Source organism: Natrix helvetica (genome assembly GCF_964273705.1).
Source record: "Natrix helvetica genome assembly, chromosome: 3".
Lineage (NCBI taxonomy): Eukaryota > Metazoa > Chordata > Lepidosauria > Squamata > Natricidae > Natrix > Natrix helvetica.
The window spans coordinates 129251190-129272016 of NC_138549.1; the positions used below are offsets into that span (position 1 = coordinate 129251190).

A 20827-nucleotide genomic window follows, 5' to 3' on the forward strand; every position below is an offset into this window, starting at 1 on the left:
ATTCATACTACTCTTAAAACATTATATAAGCTAAGAACTGGTAATATAAAGAAGATCAAAGTAAATTTTTAAAAGAAGGTGTTTTGTCTTTGAACAAGCATCAAACAAATATTCATGCTGTGTGAGAGACAGTTTCTCTAACATTTCAACTGTTCCACCCTGAACAAGCCAAAGTGGAGCATAACATGCATGACAATATATAAAGCTATTAATAAACAATTAAATGTAGCAAATTTTAGCCACTTCAATGCATCACTAGGTTTTCCAAAATTCCTGCAACTCTCAAAACAAACTGTTAATTGCCGTTTGCCTGACTGTCATGGGACTTCAGAGCATAGAATACAAAAACTGATGTTGCTAGGCAAAAGTGAAAGTTAAGATAAAGATTCATGTGCAAATCAACATTTGCTATGAAAGATGACTCACATCGATCACAGTAAACAAAGTCAATGAAGTGGAAAGAGTTAGATATCTCAATATGACAACTAATCTTATTTGATGAACAGAAGCTAAAGTGAGTATTCTTGCTAGCTCTTATCAGTAGTTTTCTTTTAGCATTTGCCTCTTCTCACACAGGATAACAGAACTGCTAAGTATAATGCTAATATTCCACAGAGGAACCTATTTCTGCAACTGGATTTAACGTCTGGAAATTAAACTTATACAGCTTAAAACATTCTCAATCAAATTCACTTTGCAAAAAAATGTAAGTGATGAGTTAACAACTTCAAGAGATTCACTCATTGATGCAGCTGAATAACATAATTTGGTGGGGAAAAAATTATCCTAATTGAATTAAATAGATGTTAGAACTATAAATAAAGGAATTGGATAGCAAGTACCATCTTAAAATAATATTTTTCTTTTAAAAGATGAAACATTGTTAACACAATTAATACATTTTAATCAATAGCTGAAACCCTGTTCACATCCTTTTTTTTAATAGCCAGTTTTGCTTTTTGGTATGCAGTCTTTTTTAAATATATATCCATAATAAGATAAAAAGCAAATACAATTACCTACAAATAAGAATCAGCAATATGTGTAGGTAACAGGAAAAGAGAAACTTATATTTTATATGTTTCATCCTGAGAGAACCCACTGGTGTTCTGCCACAATGTTAGAACTGACCAGTAGTTTTGTCACTTTATTAGGTAGTCCTGCATATGGCTAGTAACCCTATCATTACTTATTCTAAAATAGGTACCCTGTTTCCTCGGATAATAAGCCCAATCGGACTTTTGAGTGCATGCACTAAAATAAGCCGTCCCCTGAAAATAAGTGCTCCCCAAAAATATTCCAACAGAGCAGCAGCCATGAGATAGCCACACTCACCTCCTCCTGCACCTCAAAAATAATAAGACATCCCTGAAAATAAGGCAAAGTGCTTATTTCAGGGTTCAAAAGAAAATAAGACCCTGTAAACACGGTAAATATAGTGGGATAGCCATAAAAAGAGAGTACAAAAGATTATATGGAAAGTACAACACAGCATTATGATAGGAAGGGCATGAGTAAGCTGGAAATGAGCATGTCACTAAGAAATATAGGATAAGAAAAAGCAAGGAAGCATATAGAGAGTCCTCTATCTACAACCATAACTGAGCCCAACATTTCTGGTGCTAAGCAAGGCAGAGTGAGTTTTGCCCCCTTTTATGACCTTTTTTGCCACACAAGCAAATAGTTGCAGTTGTTAAGTGAATCTGGCTTCCCCAATTGTCTTTGCTTGTTGGAAGCCAGCTGGGAAAGTTACAAATGGTATTCAAATGACCCCAGGATAGTGCAACTTTCATAAATACATGCCAGTTGCCAAGTGTCTGAATTTTGGTCACATGATCATCAGGATGCTACAACAGTCATAGGTATAAAAAGCAGTCATAAATCAGTGCTGCTTTTACTTCATATGGTCCCTAAACAAATGGCTGTAAGTCGAGGACTACCTGTATGTTATGGTGGATAGTTTTGAATTATGGAATTTTTGTGTGAATATGAAGTTGTATTTTCATTGAAATAGTATGATAAACATGATAAATTCAGGTGCTGTTAGTGGGACTGAGAACTGTAAAAAAAACACCTTTACATGAATAGAAAACTGCTTCAAAGCATGGATTCCTGTTGCACCAGGACATACTACAAAAAATATAATATACATCTTCGAACAGGAAGTAAGATCAGAAAACTACATATTATAGCATTGGCTAATGAAACAATTTGAAGAAAGAGAGAGAGCCAGACCACAAAATAGTATTTCCTATAAACCTATAATAATATATCAGACCTGCCTGCAGAGAAAGATTTCTATATAAAATAAAACTTTAAGTTTTGAATAAAAGTAGCAGCAAAGTAGAAATTGCAACACTAGCTACAGACAGTGAAAAGTTTTAATAAAAAGTAATGTACATTTTTTGGGGGCACAGATAAAGGAAAACAAATTTGCAATAAATTTGAACATTTTATTGGAAAGCAAGATATGATCAAACTACATTCTTACATACTATGAAAAGAGTTAAAATATTCAGTATTACTGCTTGGAAATTTATGAATTTTACAAAAAATCTCCTTAATTACAGAAGAATAATTTTTTAAAGATTTGAATAATATAAGAAGCACTATGTATTTAATTTTATCAGAATTCAATTAGTAATCTAATTGATTAAAATCCAATTTGAATTCAACCCTCATTTCATAGTAAACATCTTTTCTACTGTTCTATTTTTCTACTTTAAGGGCATTTTGCCCTAAAAATGTGAAGTACAACTTCTAGAATTTATAGCCTTGTGGGAATTAAAGTCTAGTGCAGTTGGAAGAAAAGGCTAGAACACTGTATCGGTCAGTTAAGCAGGCCCAATCTACTTTTCCACAACTTTTTTTCCCCATCCTCTCAACTTACAATGTATGATTATATAAATGCTCAACTAACGGGTTAAGAACAATGTAATTCAGAACCTTCTTGCATCTGATCTCAATTTGCATACAAAGAACTAATAAATTTTAAGAATTTACTTTAAAAAAAGAAAAGCCTAGCAACATATTTTTTTACAATGTTTGAATGAAAAATAATGATTTAATCAGAGCTACATGGGGCATAAAAACCACATAGTAAGAATGGTCTTCAACCCTTTGAATTAGATTAACAGTATCTCTATCAGTTGGAAACCAAAACAATTTTATTCAAGCCAAACATTTTTAAATCTGGTTAAATAAATCTATATTTTACAATAGTACATCTTCTATTCCTTGACTCTTCTCTGATAGAATTCCATGTTAAAACAACAAACCTGGACCTAGCTACTTCTACCTACCTAATTTAATTGATATTTCAATTAATTTCTTTTATTTAAAATTCCATAAATGGGAACTCTTAACAATGGTGCTTTTGCGGGAGACGGTTGAATTAAAAAAACTCTCACTTTACTATTCCTTATGATGCAAATACTGAATTTGTCCTAACTATGTATCCTGAATCTAACAAAGGTATATTTTTCACTGATTCATGAAGTTACAAAACACCTTTGAGTTGTCTTCCATAAGTTAAGTTACATAAATAAAACTAGACTGGCATATTTAGCTGAAGTGCATGACATCAAAAGCAATGGTTCTCTGCCCTCACATTCCAAATCATTTCATATTATCAACATTCCAATGTGAAGATATAATAAAAAAATAGACTTGCAAGCAAACTTTCTAAGGCTAGTAGTAATACAACACGATTCTCATTTAAAAGATAGGCAGTCCAAATAAAAAGAAACTACTTAATATTAACTAAAATGCACTAATATTAAATAAGGGATACAATATTTAAGTACAATAAAGGATAAGGAAAGGAACACTTAAATTTTATAAATGTAAATTCATAATCTTAATTAGGGATAAGCCGAGAGTTGGCCAAGTATGCCAATCAGGGGAAGATTTAAATTTCCTTTCGAACCAAAGTTTCTTTACTTCAAACTGCATCCTCCATATTTCACACTCTATAGAAACAGTAGTTTTAAATTCAGAGACAAATGATGAAATTAAACTTAGGGATGAACTCAAACTCTTATATTTTTAAAGTTGTTGTTTGTTCTAGCTGTAGAATCTCTTCATCTATGTTCAAAATTAAAAAAAAGTAACATTAATGAAAAGGCTTCATGGCAAAACTACTTTCTTATATAGACCTGTTTAAACATGAAATGGTGTGTACAAAGATATTTGTTCTTATTTGGTACCTGTAATAAAGTATGATTCAGTGTAACCTCCAACTCTGCAATCTGATGTGCCAGATCCTCATTGTCATCATGGATTTCTAAGTCCTCCTCAGGTATTGTTTCCCAACTACTTTGATGAGCTGCCAAATTATGCACCAATTCATACTGTCCTGGTAGAGCTAAACTGATCCGTGTCTGTCTTCCGTGTGTGAAACGAATTCGACGCCTCTTACAATGCTCCTCGCTGCTAATTTTGGTGGTGGGTAGCAGTCTCCTTCCCAAGAGCATGTTGAGTAATTGGCATTTGGCATTACAGTTTTGACCAAAGATTAATAAGCATGGGTGACACCTTACTGTCAGCTGGAGGTATTCTTCTTCATGTCGGGGAAAGGCAATTGAACTTAGCAGTCCTAAAAAAAAAGCATATAAATTTTATTAGGAATTTTATCCTGCAAGGTTCTTGGCACAAATTTCCCCAAGATTAACCTTCCCATCCAAGTGCCTCCTATATGTGTTGGGACTGCACCTTATATTCCCAATATATCTGGAAGATGTCCATAATGGTGCCCATACACTATCCTAGCCACATCAATTATAAAGTAAGAATAAGACATTCTTGTGACATTTCAAGATTTCTTTTAATTAAAGTGTAAGCATTCATGGATCACTGTCCACTTTATTCTAGCCATAAGAGGACTGGATATGGCTTAGAAGCTCCCACATATCCAGTGTGTTCTTCCTTCCCAATGCCAGCAAATACACATTTTAAGCAATAAGGAGAAAAAGCAGCAATCCAGAATCTTGTGCTTTTAATTTATATAATGGCAGGAAATTGAATAATCATCTTGTCCACAGGCCCCTTCAAGTTTTAATACAATACTAAAACTTGAATTTATCTTAATATTTTCAGTTGAGGAGAGGCAGCAGCAGCAAGGCTCCATCCATAATGAAACTGTATCCCTGCTCCCTTTCTATTCCCAGAAGCTGTTATTTCCAAGGTTGCTGGTCCATCTACTCCATGGTGTCCAGGCTGCCTGCCTCCATGTCCTATTAAATTATAGCCTGAGAGGACTTTGCAGAACAATAAACCTTCAAGCCATTCTATCTAAAGACAGTTAATCTGAAAAAATAAGGAGTTATGTGTTCAATAATTTATTTCTCCCAAAATGTTTATGTTCCACATTATCATAATAAATAGGCTACTAATAAATTCAGAAATACAAATCCTACCAATGATCACGAATTTTACACAGGATACACCCACCGTTTTCCAGATAAAATTATCCTTTACCCCAAAATCTAAGCAAGGGCAGACTTTTTTTAAACAGTTGGACAGGAATTAATTAGGAAATCCCAAGACTACTGATTAGGCTGGGAAACTGAAGAAACATGCATGAGGAAGGCCATAGCAAGTTACTTCTTTATGGCTGTCAAAAGAACTAAAGCTCCCCATAGTTTACAGGAGTCAAGCTGAAGCAAAGTGAGTATTTAACATTAAAAGCATTAGACAAAATTAGACACAGCTTAAAAGGTTTGCCATATGTCTTCAACGCAGATATATTAAGTGCAATTCTATGTATTAATGAGCCTCAGTGGTGCGGTGGTTAGAGTGCAGTACTACAGGCGACTTTTATGCTTAGTTCCACTAACTTAGTTTAGAAAAACCGGCATATTAATGTTTACATTTGTCATTGAAGCATAGTACTTTCAGTTATGTAAAAATGTAATTATATAGAAAACAGAACTCTTTCTATATTCTATTTATCAAATACAAATGCTAAAATGCAATCGTATTTTGTACGAAGATTAATGCAATAGAAAGCACATAAAAGCAGAAAGTGTTCTGTTGAAATTAAAATGGGGCTGCTATAACACCCACAGTAAAAGGAGAAAGCTCTTTTCTGCAAAACCTGAAAACCAACATTCAAATTGAACATGGAAGGTATGTTGAAATGTAACTTTAAGCCCGCTGTATGCTGAACAGGTTTGTGAGCATTGTTTTCCCTAGGCAGTGCACTGGTTTTACCTCTAAAACCACAGGTAGCATACTTTGTTCACTTAATTTCTTTCACCAATCTAAGATTGTTTGTTGGCCAAGTGACCAAGTGTTGCCAACTTCTATAGTTTTGGTAATAAAGTAGTATTTCAAATATTTTCTGAAGCCAAAAATGCAACTGCTGAAAGATTTTCTTATTTTTAACTAAAGTGGGACATGATACCAAATGTTATTTTCCCTAGGACCAGAAGAAATTTGCAAATCGTGATTATACAACTGAAAGTGAATTAATCAATGAAGGTCAATTAGTAGGTTCCTTTAAAAACAACATAGATTTTTGCTTCAGAAGTCATGTCTTTTAAAAAAAAACATGCTAAAATTTTTGAAAAAGAACTATGCAATGATTTGCTTTTATTTATCCTTTCGTATAAAGCTCAAGACCCACCTATTCCAAGTAGCTGGCCTGGCTCAACTTTGATCTAACTATATCGCTCCTGACGGGTTTTTTATTTGGGTATTTTAATTGTATTCAATTATTTAGGGGTTTTTTAAACATTGTGATTTTAATTGTTTTTATTCATTAGCCGACCTCCTCCTTGTACATGTCTTGGTATACGTCTTTGTTATATGTATGTCTTGTCTATATATGTATTTCATATGTTTTATTGTATGCCGCCCCGAGTCCTTCGGGAGAGGGTGCAGCTAAGAAATAAATATTTATTATTATTATTATTATTATTATTATTATTATTATTATTATTATTATTACTACTACTACTACTACTACTACTACTACTACTACTACTACTACTACTATACGATTGTATCACAGCGGCCAGTTGATTCGCCGGATTTGGCATTGATTTCTAGTCGGGCCCCACCCAGGGGCCTAGGACGTCGTAACGTATTTTCGTAATATATGTGCAGATCCAAGCAGTGCAGCTTTTTGCATTTGACTGATGGTGATTTTGTCAAGTTTTAACTGTTTTAAATGTAATTCCAGTGCTTTTGGAATAGCACCCAGTGTGCCAATTACCACTGGAATTACAACTGCTGGTTTGTGCCATAATCGTTGGATTTCAATTTTTAAGTCGTGGTATTTTGCGACTTTTTCATGTTCCTTCTCCTCAACCCTGCTATCACCTGGTATTGCGATGTCTATGATTGTAACCTTCTTTTTCTCAACCAGTGTGATGTCTGGTGTGTTATGCGCTAGTATTTTGTCTGTTTGTATACAAAAATCCCACAGGATCTTGACCATCTGATTTTCGGTGACTTTTTCAGGCTTATGTTCCCACCAGTTTGTTGTTGTTTTAATATTATAATTTTTGCACAAATTCCAGTGGATCATTTGTGCTACTGAATTGTGCCGCAATTTATAATCAGTCTGCGCGATTTTTTTACAGCAGCTGAGTATGTGGTCAACAGTTTCATCAACTTCTTTGCAGAGTCTGCATTTGGCATCATCAGAGGATTTTTCGATTTTGGCCTTAATGGCATTTGTTCGGATAGCTTGTTCTTGCGCAGCCAGGATTAGTGACTCTGTTTCTTTCTTTAATGTACGTGTTGTTAACCATAACCAAGTTTTTTCACTGTCCACTTTATCTTTTATTTTTTCCAGAAATTGACCATGTAAGGCTTTGTTCTGCCAACTCTCCATTCTTGATTTTATCACATCTTTTCTGTATTCTTGTTTCGTCTGTTGGGCCTTCAGTAGATTTTTGTTCTTTACTTCGATTAATAGATCTTCTTGACTTTCTTTTAAATAATCAGCTAGTGCATGTTTTTCTTCTTCAACTATTTGCTTCACTTGTAATAATCCTCTGCCACCTGATTTTCGGGGCAGGTATAGTCTATCAGTGTCACCACGTGGATGTAAACTGTAGTGCATTGTCATTAGTTTCCTGGTTTTTCGGTCCAAAATGTCCAAATCAGCTTGTGTCCAGTTAACTATACCAGCTGTGTATCTTATAACTGGTATTGCCCAGGTATTTATGGCCTTGATTGTATTTCCACCATTTAATTTAGATTTCAAAATTTTCCTAACTCTGTTGGTGTACTCTCTCCTGACAATATTTTTTACTTGTCCATGTTTGATGTTATCCAACTGCAAAATGCCTAAGTATTTGTAGGCTTAATTTTCGTTGCATTTAATTAGTTGGCCATTGGGCATTTCAATTCCCTCATATGTAGTGATTTTGCCCCTTTTTATGGATACAGTGGCACATTTTTCCATGCCAAACTGCATTGAAATATCGGTGCTATTATTATTATTATTATTATTATTATTATTATTATTATTATTATTATTATTATTATTATTATTATTATTATTATTATTATTATTATTTAATTAAAATCCATTGTAATCAGATTGTTTTTAAGATTAATGTGACTGTTCCTTTCCAAATACAAATACAGGTTGTCCTTCAGTTTTGATAGCAATTGAGATTGGAATTGTTGTTGCTAAGTGATAATCCCAGGAGTCCTAGTGCCCTTGTAACTCCAAGATATGTGAGTCATTAAGTAGGAAGTGGTGGGAATCTCAGGAAAAGAACATGGGGGTGTACTACGGAGAGTTGGGGAAAGCCTTGGGGGAGGGGGCTGGCACAGGCTGTGTGTGTTGGGGGAGGCTGAGGGAAGCTTAGGAAGACTAGTGAAGGCCGTATGTGAATGCAAGAAAGCCAAGGATGGCGCCATAGGATATGAGCACAAGAAGGCTGTAGGCAGGATGATCCAATGGGCATGAGCTCAGGAATGCGGGAGGGAGACTGACCTCCCAGAGAGACTTTGAACCTTTCCTGCTGACTTCCCATTGGTTTTCCTTATGAGAAGCCAGCAGAGAAGACCACAAATAGTGATCATGTAACTGTAGGACATTGCAACCATTATAAGTGCCAAATACCCTAATCATGATCATGTGACTACAGAGACACTGTGACTGCTAAAACTTTGAGGACCAGCTGTAAGTACCATAGGAGCCAACTTAGTCTATGGTTAAGGCACCAGGCTAGAAAGCTAGGCCTGCCTTAGCCATGAAAGCCAGTTGGTGACCTTGGGCCTGTCACTCTCTCTCAGCCAAACTCATCTCACAGGGTGATTGTTGTAGGGAAAATAGGAGGAGAAAGGTGTGTTGGATATGTTTCCCACCTGAAGTTATTTGTAAAATAAAGATAGATAGATGGATGGATGGATGGATGGATGGATGGATGGATGACAGGCAGGACAGGCAGAAATGTTTCCCTTGTCCAGTCGTATCAGACAAATGTTTCTCCTGTCCAGTCATATCAGACTCTACGGGATGGTACTCATCTTCGTTTTTTCGCACAAGGAGTCAACATTGTCTGAGGATATTTCTGTGATCATATGGCCAGCATGACTATACGCCAAGGAACATGGAACGCTGTTACCATCTCACCAAAGTGGTAGCTATTTATCTACTTGCATTTGCATGCTTTCGAACTGCTAGGGGTATGTGTATGTTTACACCCACACATACGTACAAACATACATATTACAGGACCACTGTAAGTGCATATTATATATTATTCAGCACCACTGCAACTTCAAATTATCACTGAACAAGTGGTCACTAAGCAAGGACTAGCTGCATACTGGATAAATATTTGCCTATCCAATTCTAATCAGAATTCTTACTGTTGAAGCAGCTTGCCATGCCAGTATCATTTAACTCAGGAGACAAAGGATTCACTGGTATTGGTTGAAATTGTCATAGTGTGTTGAGACAGCAAAGGAGCAAGAAGCAATCCAGTGATTAAATTTGCCTGCATAGTACTGGGCAACCATCTTTGCTTTGAATAGATTTGTAAAGGGAGAGAGATAGCACTGTCTCTAAGTCTCTAAATAGATCTCTAGGCAGGTGGTTCACTGCAATTAATTAATACCCTTCATGAATATTTTAACTTCCTATCATATATCTGTTGTCTCATGCAGAAGGCTATTAAGGTGTATGCAGAAAATACTTAGTGCAATCAATATGTTTGCAAATATAATTGCTTTTCTTTTTCATTTACATTCTAGCAGGTTAAAGAGGTACAAAATAACTGAATTGAAGAGCTATCAATCCTGCAACCAGGAAAAGAATTCTTGATGTATAAAAATGAATAATTAGACTAAATCAATTTGAAGGTGAAATCATTTAATACCAGATGAGAAAATATTATCAGAACTTCCAACTATCTAGAAAGGTTGCTAATTATGTTTCCCCTAAGAACAAGCTTACACTTTTTATAAATGTTTTATCAGTATGTTTTGATAATTATACATATCTAATAATTGTTTGAATGGGTACCTTATTTAAAATACAGTTATACACTAGTTCGTAGATAATAACATGGTGTTTTCAATATTTTTTTAATTACAATACCAATAAACTCTATCCAACTGAGCCAATGGTCAGTAAGTATGAATGTTGCTATATAAAAGAACTTGAGAGCTCTAGATTGGCTATCCTTGCTTTAAGGATAAAGATCACAGGTAGACATTTAAGCTATACTTCTTTGTAAAGCTCAGCATGATTAAACACATAGAATCTGAAATTTACAACTAATGAAAATGACTAAGTTTATTTGAAGCCCTTTAAATTTGTTTCAAATCCATATTAATTGTGCATCAAATCTCCAATTAGACACCATCCAGCTAACCAAAAAACATTGCTTGAACAAAACTATTACTAAAGAAACTCTTTGGAATCATGGAAGATTTCTGGTTGTTAAATAAACTGTTCAGTCCACTAAAATTAATTGTGACAATAGTTGTACAAGATTTTTATTCAACATATTTAGTTGTAAATTTCATCTCCATCCCCAATGTAAAATTGCATCAGTATATTTCCCAGTAAGCTTCGTGGCTTTGAGCCAATTACTCTCTTTCAACCCAACCCAACTAAATTCACTTCACTATTTCTGTTTGTTTGTATTGTGAGGAAAATAGGAAGCAAGATTATTATATATGCCACCTTGAGTGAAAGGTGGCATATAAATCTGATGATGATGAAAAAAGTAGAGGGAACGCTATCTTCAATTTATAATTTTCCAATTTTTGGTACTTCTCTCTTATGCAACACATTTATAAAAGTATATAAATCAAAGCAATGTCAATTTAATGGAGGTTGAAAGGGGATAAAATTATTTAGAATAAAAACTGGAAAATCAGGTAAGGAAATGCAGAAAACATAAAACCTATCATTATTTTTAATGCTAGTTAAAAATAACTAACCTCCCTCTCTTCTTGTCCTAATCTCCCTCTGTTCATAAATGTAATTTTCACCAAAGAAGCATTTTGTAAAGTTTAGTTTGAACTTTATTGTTTTTGCTCAGTTATATCAGTTTCTATTTCAAATGGAGATTCCCAATGTGATATTACCTGGGTTTTTTTTCTTCAAATAGCTTGATGCACCATGGGTCTCATATATTGGTGCACCATGGGTCTCATATATTAAACAGGTCCACATATTGATAACCAGGAAGGATGCTGAGCCTAGCCTCCAAAATAGCATCTCCAGAAATCTGTGTTGCTCTCACCATAAAGGTATTCTGTGCTTTAAAAATTTGCCCTTCCAGGCTCTAGAATGGGGCATCTATTGAATCTCTGTGAAGTATGATTTTTGCAGTTCTTGAAATTTATGTCTGGATAAGTATTATTGTTTATTATTGGGTTTCATACTTCTTATGTAAACTACTGTCAGCCTTCAGAGGCAGACCACACAGGAAACATATCCAGATGAGCTAATACTACTTTATTGTAAGGCTACATTAACAGAATTTTGCAAGTCTGAAAGTACAACTCTCCTGCCATTCCTTTATAGCCTGAGAACTTGGGGGGTGGGGGAGGGGGGAAATCCCTTCTGAGCCTCTTTTTCTTTCCATTATGCAGCTGCAGGCTATGGGCTCTTTTATCCAAACATTATCCTAGGCATCATCTCTTCTTGCCATCTCCCAAGATCATTTCCACATACCATTACATCATCCCGGAGTCATTCCACAATCAGGTGCCCATAAAAGCAATAAATAAATCAACAAAATCAATATTAAATAAGTTTAAAGCTACTGGAATAATTTTTATAGTTTGAATTATTCAAAAGCAATGTTAAATTTGGCAAGATATTGTTCTACTGTTCTAGGTAAGGATCTGAAAGTTTATGTTCTTCTGAAGAAAAACCGAATAATGAAAAAAAAAACCTTCTTAGTTTCATTACTTATTTGTTGATGTCATTCTGAAATAACAAATTGTATTATTTTTTTCCAGCAGTCTATTTCAAACTTTTTAGCATTAAAAGGATTTGGTGCACTAATAATTAAAATATGAAAGGATGAACAGGCAGGTCTTAAAATTAAGCAGAAAACAAAGTTTTTAATACAAATATATAAAAATACAACATCAAAAAGAATTTATGAATAAAATTGTTTTCAAGGTCAAAAAGAAGGTAAAATATTTGGATATCACTATGACAAATATGACTTGATGTTATTTTAAAATAATTAAGTGAAGACAGAATGTAGTTAAGAAAATGTTAAAGTGGGACAAAGTTATTGGGCAAAATTTCTGTGATTAAGATGAATGCTTTGCCTAGAATGTTATTTTTGTTTCAGACAATATCTGCTTTGACAACATGAGCAATGGCTAAGTTTGTATGGTAGGGAAAAACACAAGTTAAATATAAGATATTGAAAGATGCAAAAAGAAAGAAGAGAATTGGATCTATCAAATTTGAAATTATACTTTGTGGCTCATTGTTTAGTTTGGATTAAACAGTGGGTATCACTAAGAAACAGGTTATAGGAGTTAGAAGGACACAATTTGAGATTTGAGTAGAATGGATACAACAAAGCTAACATTAATATAGATTTTGAAAATAATTATCTCAGCTGTGCCATTCTGAAAATAAGTACAAACCTAGATGGTACCAGAAAACACCTTTATCAGTACAAGAATCATTTATGGATGAAAACTTAAATGATTTAGGTTTATAAAACTAATCATATTAGAATTTTTTTCAAAGGGAATGTAAAATAATATCAAGAGAAGATCTAATAACAAAAGGGTATATTAGAATTAATGAACAGAAAGCTGGAAGAAAGTCATGGAGCTTTATTTATATATAATATCTTAGCAGAAATATTATTATATGCTCAAAAATTGAATTGACTTCCCTGATTAAAGAAAAGGCAATATAGGGAAAGTTTAGTGCTGAATAGAAATCCCTTTTAGACTTTTTGCATTAAAAATGAACTTATGATTTGTGGCTTTGATGATTAGGAAAAAACTAGATAATAGAAAAAAGAAAGCTTTTCTTCGTGCACCATAAGGTAAGAGATAACTTTGTAAATATATTGGCTGGAAATAAAATTAGAAATTTCTTTCCATTTCTTTTTATATTTTCTTTTTTGCACTTTTATCCTTTTCTTTCTTTCCTTATTTCTTTCCTTGATTTTTGTTAGGTTTCATTTCCTTTTTAAAATGTTTAATATAAAATTATATTAAAAACAATGCAATGCTTAATATGATAAATCAAATATATCTATTGTTAAATCCTTTGCCTGCAATTATGACTTTCTTACTACATGGTTTAATTTCAAAATGTGTAGATGATTTATAAACATCATGAACATCTTTTACTCTGTATTCTTGCCAAATATTGTACTACATGAAGCTGTTCTCAATCAATCCATGGGTATTGCACACTTTTCTTCCTTTTGAATGTGACAAGCCAATTTTCCAATATACCTATTATTACCATTGAGGATTTCAGAACATGCAATGAAGGGCCCAAGCTAGCTCAAAATTCAACTACAGTAGATCAATATCAAATCTGTGCTGCTTACTAAAGGAAAACCCCCACCCTCCAATAAGAAACATATTGAGCTAGTTGATCAATTTAGACAAGCTATCAAGTCACTCTTTACAATATTTATTAACGACACAAAGGATTGGAATATGAAATGCAGGTAAGCCATAGGAAATTACTATAATTTTGAACCTGCTAAAAAAAGCTGTGGAATTTCAGAAATGTATTATTCAATATTTTCCATCCAAATTACAATATGTTCTACAGAAACCGTCCTAAAACCTAGGCCTATAATTTCTTTTATTAGCCAAGCTAAAGGCACTCAGAACTACACTTGCAATCAACTAAATATATATTGTAAAATGTTTTGTTACTATTATAGCATACTGACTATACTAGTCTAATAAGGTTTGGATGGAAAAGAAAACGTGGGATGTTTTTAAGTTAGGAAACGTCTAATTAAAAAGCCCATTGTTTTTAATAGATATGTTTTTAGAAAGTTACTAAATAATTTTTCCCCACAATGGCAGAGATGCCTAGCATGAAATATTAGGCCACATTGCTATTTAAATACAATATAACTTGAATAAAAAATAGCTGGAGTTATTAATTGTACAAAAGACAGAAATGAATAAAATTTAACTAGTGATTTGTTTCATCATTTCACTGAAAAAAAAAACCCACAAATGAACCATTAATGGTGAACTGTGCAGGAGAAAGTGAAATTAACTTAAATTACCTTTTACAGAAATATTTCATTGATCTCCAGAGTAAAAATTTTGAAATAAACTTTTTTTATATGGTAATATCCGGTTTATAGTTGTTTATTCTCTGGCTCCATGCACTGGCAATCATAACAAAAAGATAAAGTATGAACTAAAACAATACCGTACTTTAGATCTGAAGGTAAAGTCTTTCAGAAGGTAGAGGCAGGAATATAGATTTGGAACCATTAACACCGAATGCACCTTTCCTACGATCATATGGCACCATTTGTGCATGGTTTTAGTATGAACCAGAGTTTATTCAAATGCTGCAAATACACAAGAAGCATCTCATCTTGGAAGCAGTATTGCGTGTATAAATTTGCCCAAGTCTTTGGACCCAAACAGTATTAAAGCACTTTTACTTCCATTACCATTTCAGTATTATATCAGTTATCAAACATAATTTGGCAACTAAAGTATGCAGAGTATACAGTCTGTTTCTATATATGTTTACGCCATCTATTTCCTATGGGACAAGGGAAGCAGGAGAGAAATGTCTAAATTAACTGTTTAAATTATTAATAGTTTAATTTATTAAACAATTAATAAATTATTAACTGTCACATTTTCCCATAATGGATGTCTGCACACCAAGGAGAAATTAAACCTGCTTCAGTAATTTCTTCAGATTTTCCTAGTATAGGAATTTTGGTCCAATCGAGGAGGCATGAGCCACAGAAATCTCTAAATCAGGGGTGTGAAGTTCCCAGACTTATGTTTTGCTGGAGTAGAGAAAGATGGTTTACACAAAGTTTGATCAAAGACATTATTGAAAACATATCCATAATCCAGCACTGATGAAGTTACCTAGTTTGGGTAATGAAATGCCTGCAAGAAAACGAGCAGGTTTCAGAGAGCACCAAGGACCCCTCATTTCAACCGGGATCTACAAATATTCTCCTTTATTAATCCAAGATATAAAGGAAGGACTTGCACAAAGAATCAGGAACCAGGTGAAATCTACAAACTAAAACATAAATTTTTAAAATAGAGAGGTTTTTTTTTAAAAAAAAATCTGGTCTGTTCAGAATCACTCTGCTCACACTAACAACTAGCCACAGACCAACACCAGAAGCTCTCCTGTCGGGTCAGATGCCCTAACACAGAACTGCAAAATAAACAATTTCTGCCAACCTGCCTTCCATTGAGGACCTGTACACTGCACGAGTCAAAAAAGAGGGCCATGAAAATATTTACAGACCCCTCGCGTCCTGGATATAATTTGTTTCCTACCCTCAAAATGATGCTATAGGGCACTGCACACCAGAACAACTAGACACAAGAACAGTTTTTTCCCTAAATGCCATCACTCCGCTAAACAAATAATTCCCTCACCACTGTCAAACTATTTGCTAAGGTTTCATTACTATTACTATTAGTCATCTCATCGTTCCTGTCACCCATCTCCTCCCACTTATGACTGCAGGACTGTAACTTTGTTGCTTGTTTCCTTAGGATTTATATTGATATTGTTTCCTGATAGCTTATTTGTACCCTATGACTATCATTAAGTGTTCTACCTTATGATTCTTCTTGAATGTATTTTATTCTCCTTATGCACCCTGAGAGCTTATGCACCAAAGACAAATTCCTTGTGTGTCCAATCACACTTGGCCAATAAAGAATTCTATTCTATTTGTGCATCTGCAGCAGGCCTTCCGTTCAGAGATGGACAGGCTTCCTTAAGCACAGACTTAAGAGTTGTCCAACGTGCTTCCCTGCTGCCTTCCAGGCACCTCCGAAAACCCTCGCCAGTTTCCATCAACTCGGGCGGCTGCCTTCACGTCTCCCACCTGCCTTTTCTCTAAACCGCTGTCCCAATCTCGGCTTTTCTCAAACCCACCCAGCCGAGCCCACCTATCATCCCATTGTCCCATATATGGGATTTCCGTAAAGCGCGGGCACTTTTCCGCTTCAGTGACGGCCAGCAAGAGCTACGGCTGTCCGGGTTTCTTTTCCAGACGCCCCGCCTGAAGGGGTGCCGGCCGGGAACTCCCCCCCTTTCCCCCCACCCCCCGAGTGCAGGTCTTTCTCCACGCCGCGTCCGTTACGCCCCTCACACCTACCGGTCTGCAGGGAGGCACCCCCACCAGCAGGGGCGCTATCAACGGCCGAAGGGGCGGAGTGTTGTTCAGGCGGCTCCTCCCCGGGAAGCCCAGCATTAGCAACGGGGAAAACAGTGGGGCCTTGGAAGTATTTGATGTCGCGGAAGAACTTCTTGGTTTCGCGCAAGTTGTGCTGCAATCGCGTTAGGTGCCGGTTGTAGTGGCCGAACGTGCGGCATAGCTCGCGGTTTAATCCTCCGCCGGAGCCGCGGGCGGTGGGGCCTCCCCATCCTTCCGACATTTCCTCCGCCGGGGCTTCAACTCCGGAGTCCTCTTCCCACCAGGGAAATGGGGAGTCGGACGATGCCAGGCTGTCGCTGCCGCCTTTCCCCCAGCCTTAACCTCCAGCTCCCCTGTCAGCAGCGACGCATCAAGTCGCACTGCGCACGGAACGGAACCTTTATCCGGGCGCTCTGCCGGGGAGAGGGAGGTGGCCAGGGGCGGACCCCATACGGATATTTTGGTCGCCTTGAACTATGGGGGATGTAGTCGTATTTGGGAGAGCTTCCTTATTATAGGAGTTCCTTTCTTTATAAGGGGCCTCTGAAAACAGGCGCTTTTCCCGAACTGTATCCTGGCTTTTGTAGTTTTCAAGCTAAATACAGATGTTTTCCGGTCTCTTCCAGGGCTAACTTGCTGAAATTAAGTAGCGAGTTATGAGAAGCTTTAGACTAGGTATAAATAGGGAAAATAGAGGGGGGAAGCAATGAATGGGAACTTTAAAAGAATATAAAACCTCCAAGTGTAAGAGTATGATCGGTAGGAGGTTATGAAGTTGACTCTGTGAATATTATTTCAAATTTCTCTCCTTGGAAAATAAAAAAATGGCTCATTCTCTGAATCGAACTAAGGATGAAGCAATGGTAATCTGTATTGTTGCCAATAATGTAACATACAGGTAGTCACAAGAATCAAGTTTGGAAGAGATGTTAGTGTAGTTAAATGAAATGATTGATGGATGAATTTTCAACATGATTTAAACTTTTCTCCAATTGCAAAGACTAGGCATATATAGTAAACCTTATCAATGCATTATTTAATTGAATGAGTAATTAAAGCCAATATATCATCATACAGAAATCAAATAAATAAACGATAGCAAGCTACACTGTTTTGCTGAACAAATGCATATCCTTCTATAAAATTTTGGAAGATCACTCCTCTAAAGCTTAGTAAGCCTTTAAGGAATAGTATCAAGTGAGAAGCAGGTTAAGAGAAAACCTAGGTTCTTTTTGCATTCATTTGTCTAAATATAGAAATGACAGCTTAGGAGAGTAAGTGAAGTGACTAAAGAAAATTAACACATCATTCAACCTACCTTTTAATAGAAAATTGATATTAGGAGAAGAAGAATAGTGGTTGCACAACAAAGTTGTAGTAAACAATTATAAAGGCAAATTAAAAATCAAATAAATAGTAATGAGATATATTACTGCTTCTTACATTTGAATTACATTGTCTCCTCAACGCTGTCTAGGCTTAGATTCCCTCCTAAAGTAGTACTCTTTTTTAAAAGCAGTTATGCAAGTGGGTATTCTGAGTAGTTGCTGCCAATATTTTGAGTAGTTGCTGCCAATGCAATGTTATTATCATGTGATATTTTTAGGATCCAAAGGGTTGAGTTCTGATTTCCATGGACATACATACAGAATAACTTAATTGTAACAACAAAGTTATTTTCCTGAATGCATACCCATCCTCCTGCTGGCAGATGTAACTCTGAATAATTCCCATAAAATAAAAAAGGAATCCTTTATTCCTACTTTATTTGAATGACCTTCAATACCCCTTGGCCACTATGAACTCAGCTGAGCTGAAAGGATTGTTTGTGCAAAAAGTGTTGTACCATAGTATTCCATTTTTGTGGATCATTCAGTTTTCATTTTTACTAAAGAAAATGCTATTAAGACATGTCATTTAATTTTTCCCAATATTAAAATAGTCATATGTGCTTAACCAATTGGCTTGAATGTCGCTATCAATGCACAAGAAAACCAGAGCCAAATCTCATAATTAAGCACAGTGCTTAATAAATTTTAAATGAATGTGCACAGGATTGTATTTATTCTCACCATTGTCTCTTATTCACAATCGTCAGACAAATTGCTTTAAAATGTTTTGTGGGATCAGCAGAGATATAAATGGAATCAAATGGACTGCATACATATCTCACCTTGCATTAAATCAAGGCATAAATTCTACATTTATTAAGGCTTTTACATTTGCTTACTAAATCATTCCAAAATGTCAATGTATAAGCAAAGGTGGTGGGTGCGAAGTCCTTTTTCTCATTTCTTTTTTTGTTTTAGTCTTGCGTTGCATTGAGGAAGGCTAGAACCCATAGAGAATCTTATTCTTTTTAAACAATATGATAACAACTCATGGTGCAATACACTCAGCTTGCAGTCGGGATCCTTCAAGTTTCTTCTTAATCTCTGAAGGTTTGTTTACATTACAAAGTTTCAATGGTTATCTCAGAATTATTTCAGGGTTGTCATTCAGAGACAATAATCCCTGACTATACCCTCATGGAATTCACTGGACTGTTGTAGGCTTTGTGTTTCTTTATGGACTGTAGAATTGTTCACTGCCCTGCACTTCCCAGGGATAAACTGTTCCTGAGGTAGGTGTTTGCCTAATCGTAGATGAGGTATCATAAAACAGACAGCCCTGATCGTACTAGAATCTGTGAGTTTTCTTTTACTTGCTTAAACTACAGTAATTCTCTGCATAATGATTTTTAAATCTAAGGTACTAAAAAAAACAGTGTTTGATAGGCCAAGATAATTGGTTGTCTTGAGAACTGGTAAATCTAGTCTTTTGATCATCTCTTCCATCGCAGCCTAGACTTTAGTCATCTTATCTTCCAACCAGAAATCCTGTAAGATTTCTCAACATAAATAAAACAGTTCTACATCAGCCTTCTCCAGTCTGATATCCACAAGATATGGATATCACAACTACGTAGAAGCAGCAGGATAGGAAAATTCCATCCCTGGTGTTTCTTTGCTTGTTAGCATCACACCCTTTCCCTTCATTTTCTAGCCCACACACCTTTCCCCAGCCTTTCTGTGCTTGCACTCATCCTGCCCCTCCCCATCTTGGGCAGCACTCATATACTTTGGAGTAAGAGAAATGCAAGAAATAACAGAAATTTGATTGAGTGGTAAAGTATCTGGGAACAGAACTGAGGAACAAAGGGCTTTTAATGGTCCTTGGGGAACATTTTATTTCATTCACACTCATGCAGTTCCTTCCACATAATTGATTAAACAGGTTGGACAAGGTCAATAATTGAAGACAGTTTAAAAACATGATTTATGCTATTCAATCATATATCTATCTATCTATCTTACTTTCACTCTGCTGAAATAGGATTTTCAGGCTTTTATATTTCAAAAACTTGCAAAACAGATTTGAACAAGTTGATAATGGGTCTAAAGAAAAAAAATGTATACCCTACATCGACAAAGACAAAATGCTTTTAAACCATACATAAATGTTTCAAATTGACGGTAACTCTCCAACTTTATGTTACAGCTATTCCAAAGCAGATAATGGTTTCTTTTTTTTAACAATAAGCTTCAGACTATAAATATTTTGAAGGCTCACCTTGTTTACTTTAGTATTCTAAATTATCTATAATATTTTAACATAATCCTTAGTCTCATTTGATCAGTGTTATGATATGCGAGACTATTTATTTATTTAAAGTATTTCTTTTTTATCTTTCTGCTTGATAGCGGACCCCTATAAAGTGATCGGAAATATGTGATAATTAATATAGCATTATTCATAAACTCCTTTTGCAAATAGCTATGACATTTAAAGTTCTTTGGCAGATTATATTGGAAATTATTCAGTTGATAACCTATTGATATTACTACTACTCATGTTTTAATAGAAAGTGGGCAATCAAATACAAGTGTGGGGACTGATTCCAGAAAACCAGAAGTGGTAGAGCT

General features: G+C 35.3%; 1 protein-coding gene across 4 annotated transcripts in view; it reads right to left on the minus strand.

Annotated features, from left to right (window-relative positions):
* DSTYK (dual serine/threonine and tyrosine protein kinase) overlaps positions 1–17288 on the minus strand; it is a 48764-nt gene extending 31476 nt beyond the window's left edge. For 3 of the 4 annotated variants that reach the window (XM_081949336.1, XM_081949335.1, XM_081949334.1), the window contains exons 1-2: positions 16824–17288; positions 4209–4597 (exon numbers count right to left, since the gene is read on the minus strand). In XM_081949336.1, the coding sequence (XP_081805462.1) occupies positions 4209–4597; positions 16824–17103 (669 nt within the window). In that variant the 5' untranslated portion in view covers positions 17104–17288. The remainder of the gene's footprint in view (positions 1–4208; positions 4598–16823) is intronic. The other variant, XM_081949333.1, reaches the window with a different exon arrangement.
* Positions 17289–20827: the final 3539 nt, after the last annotated feature.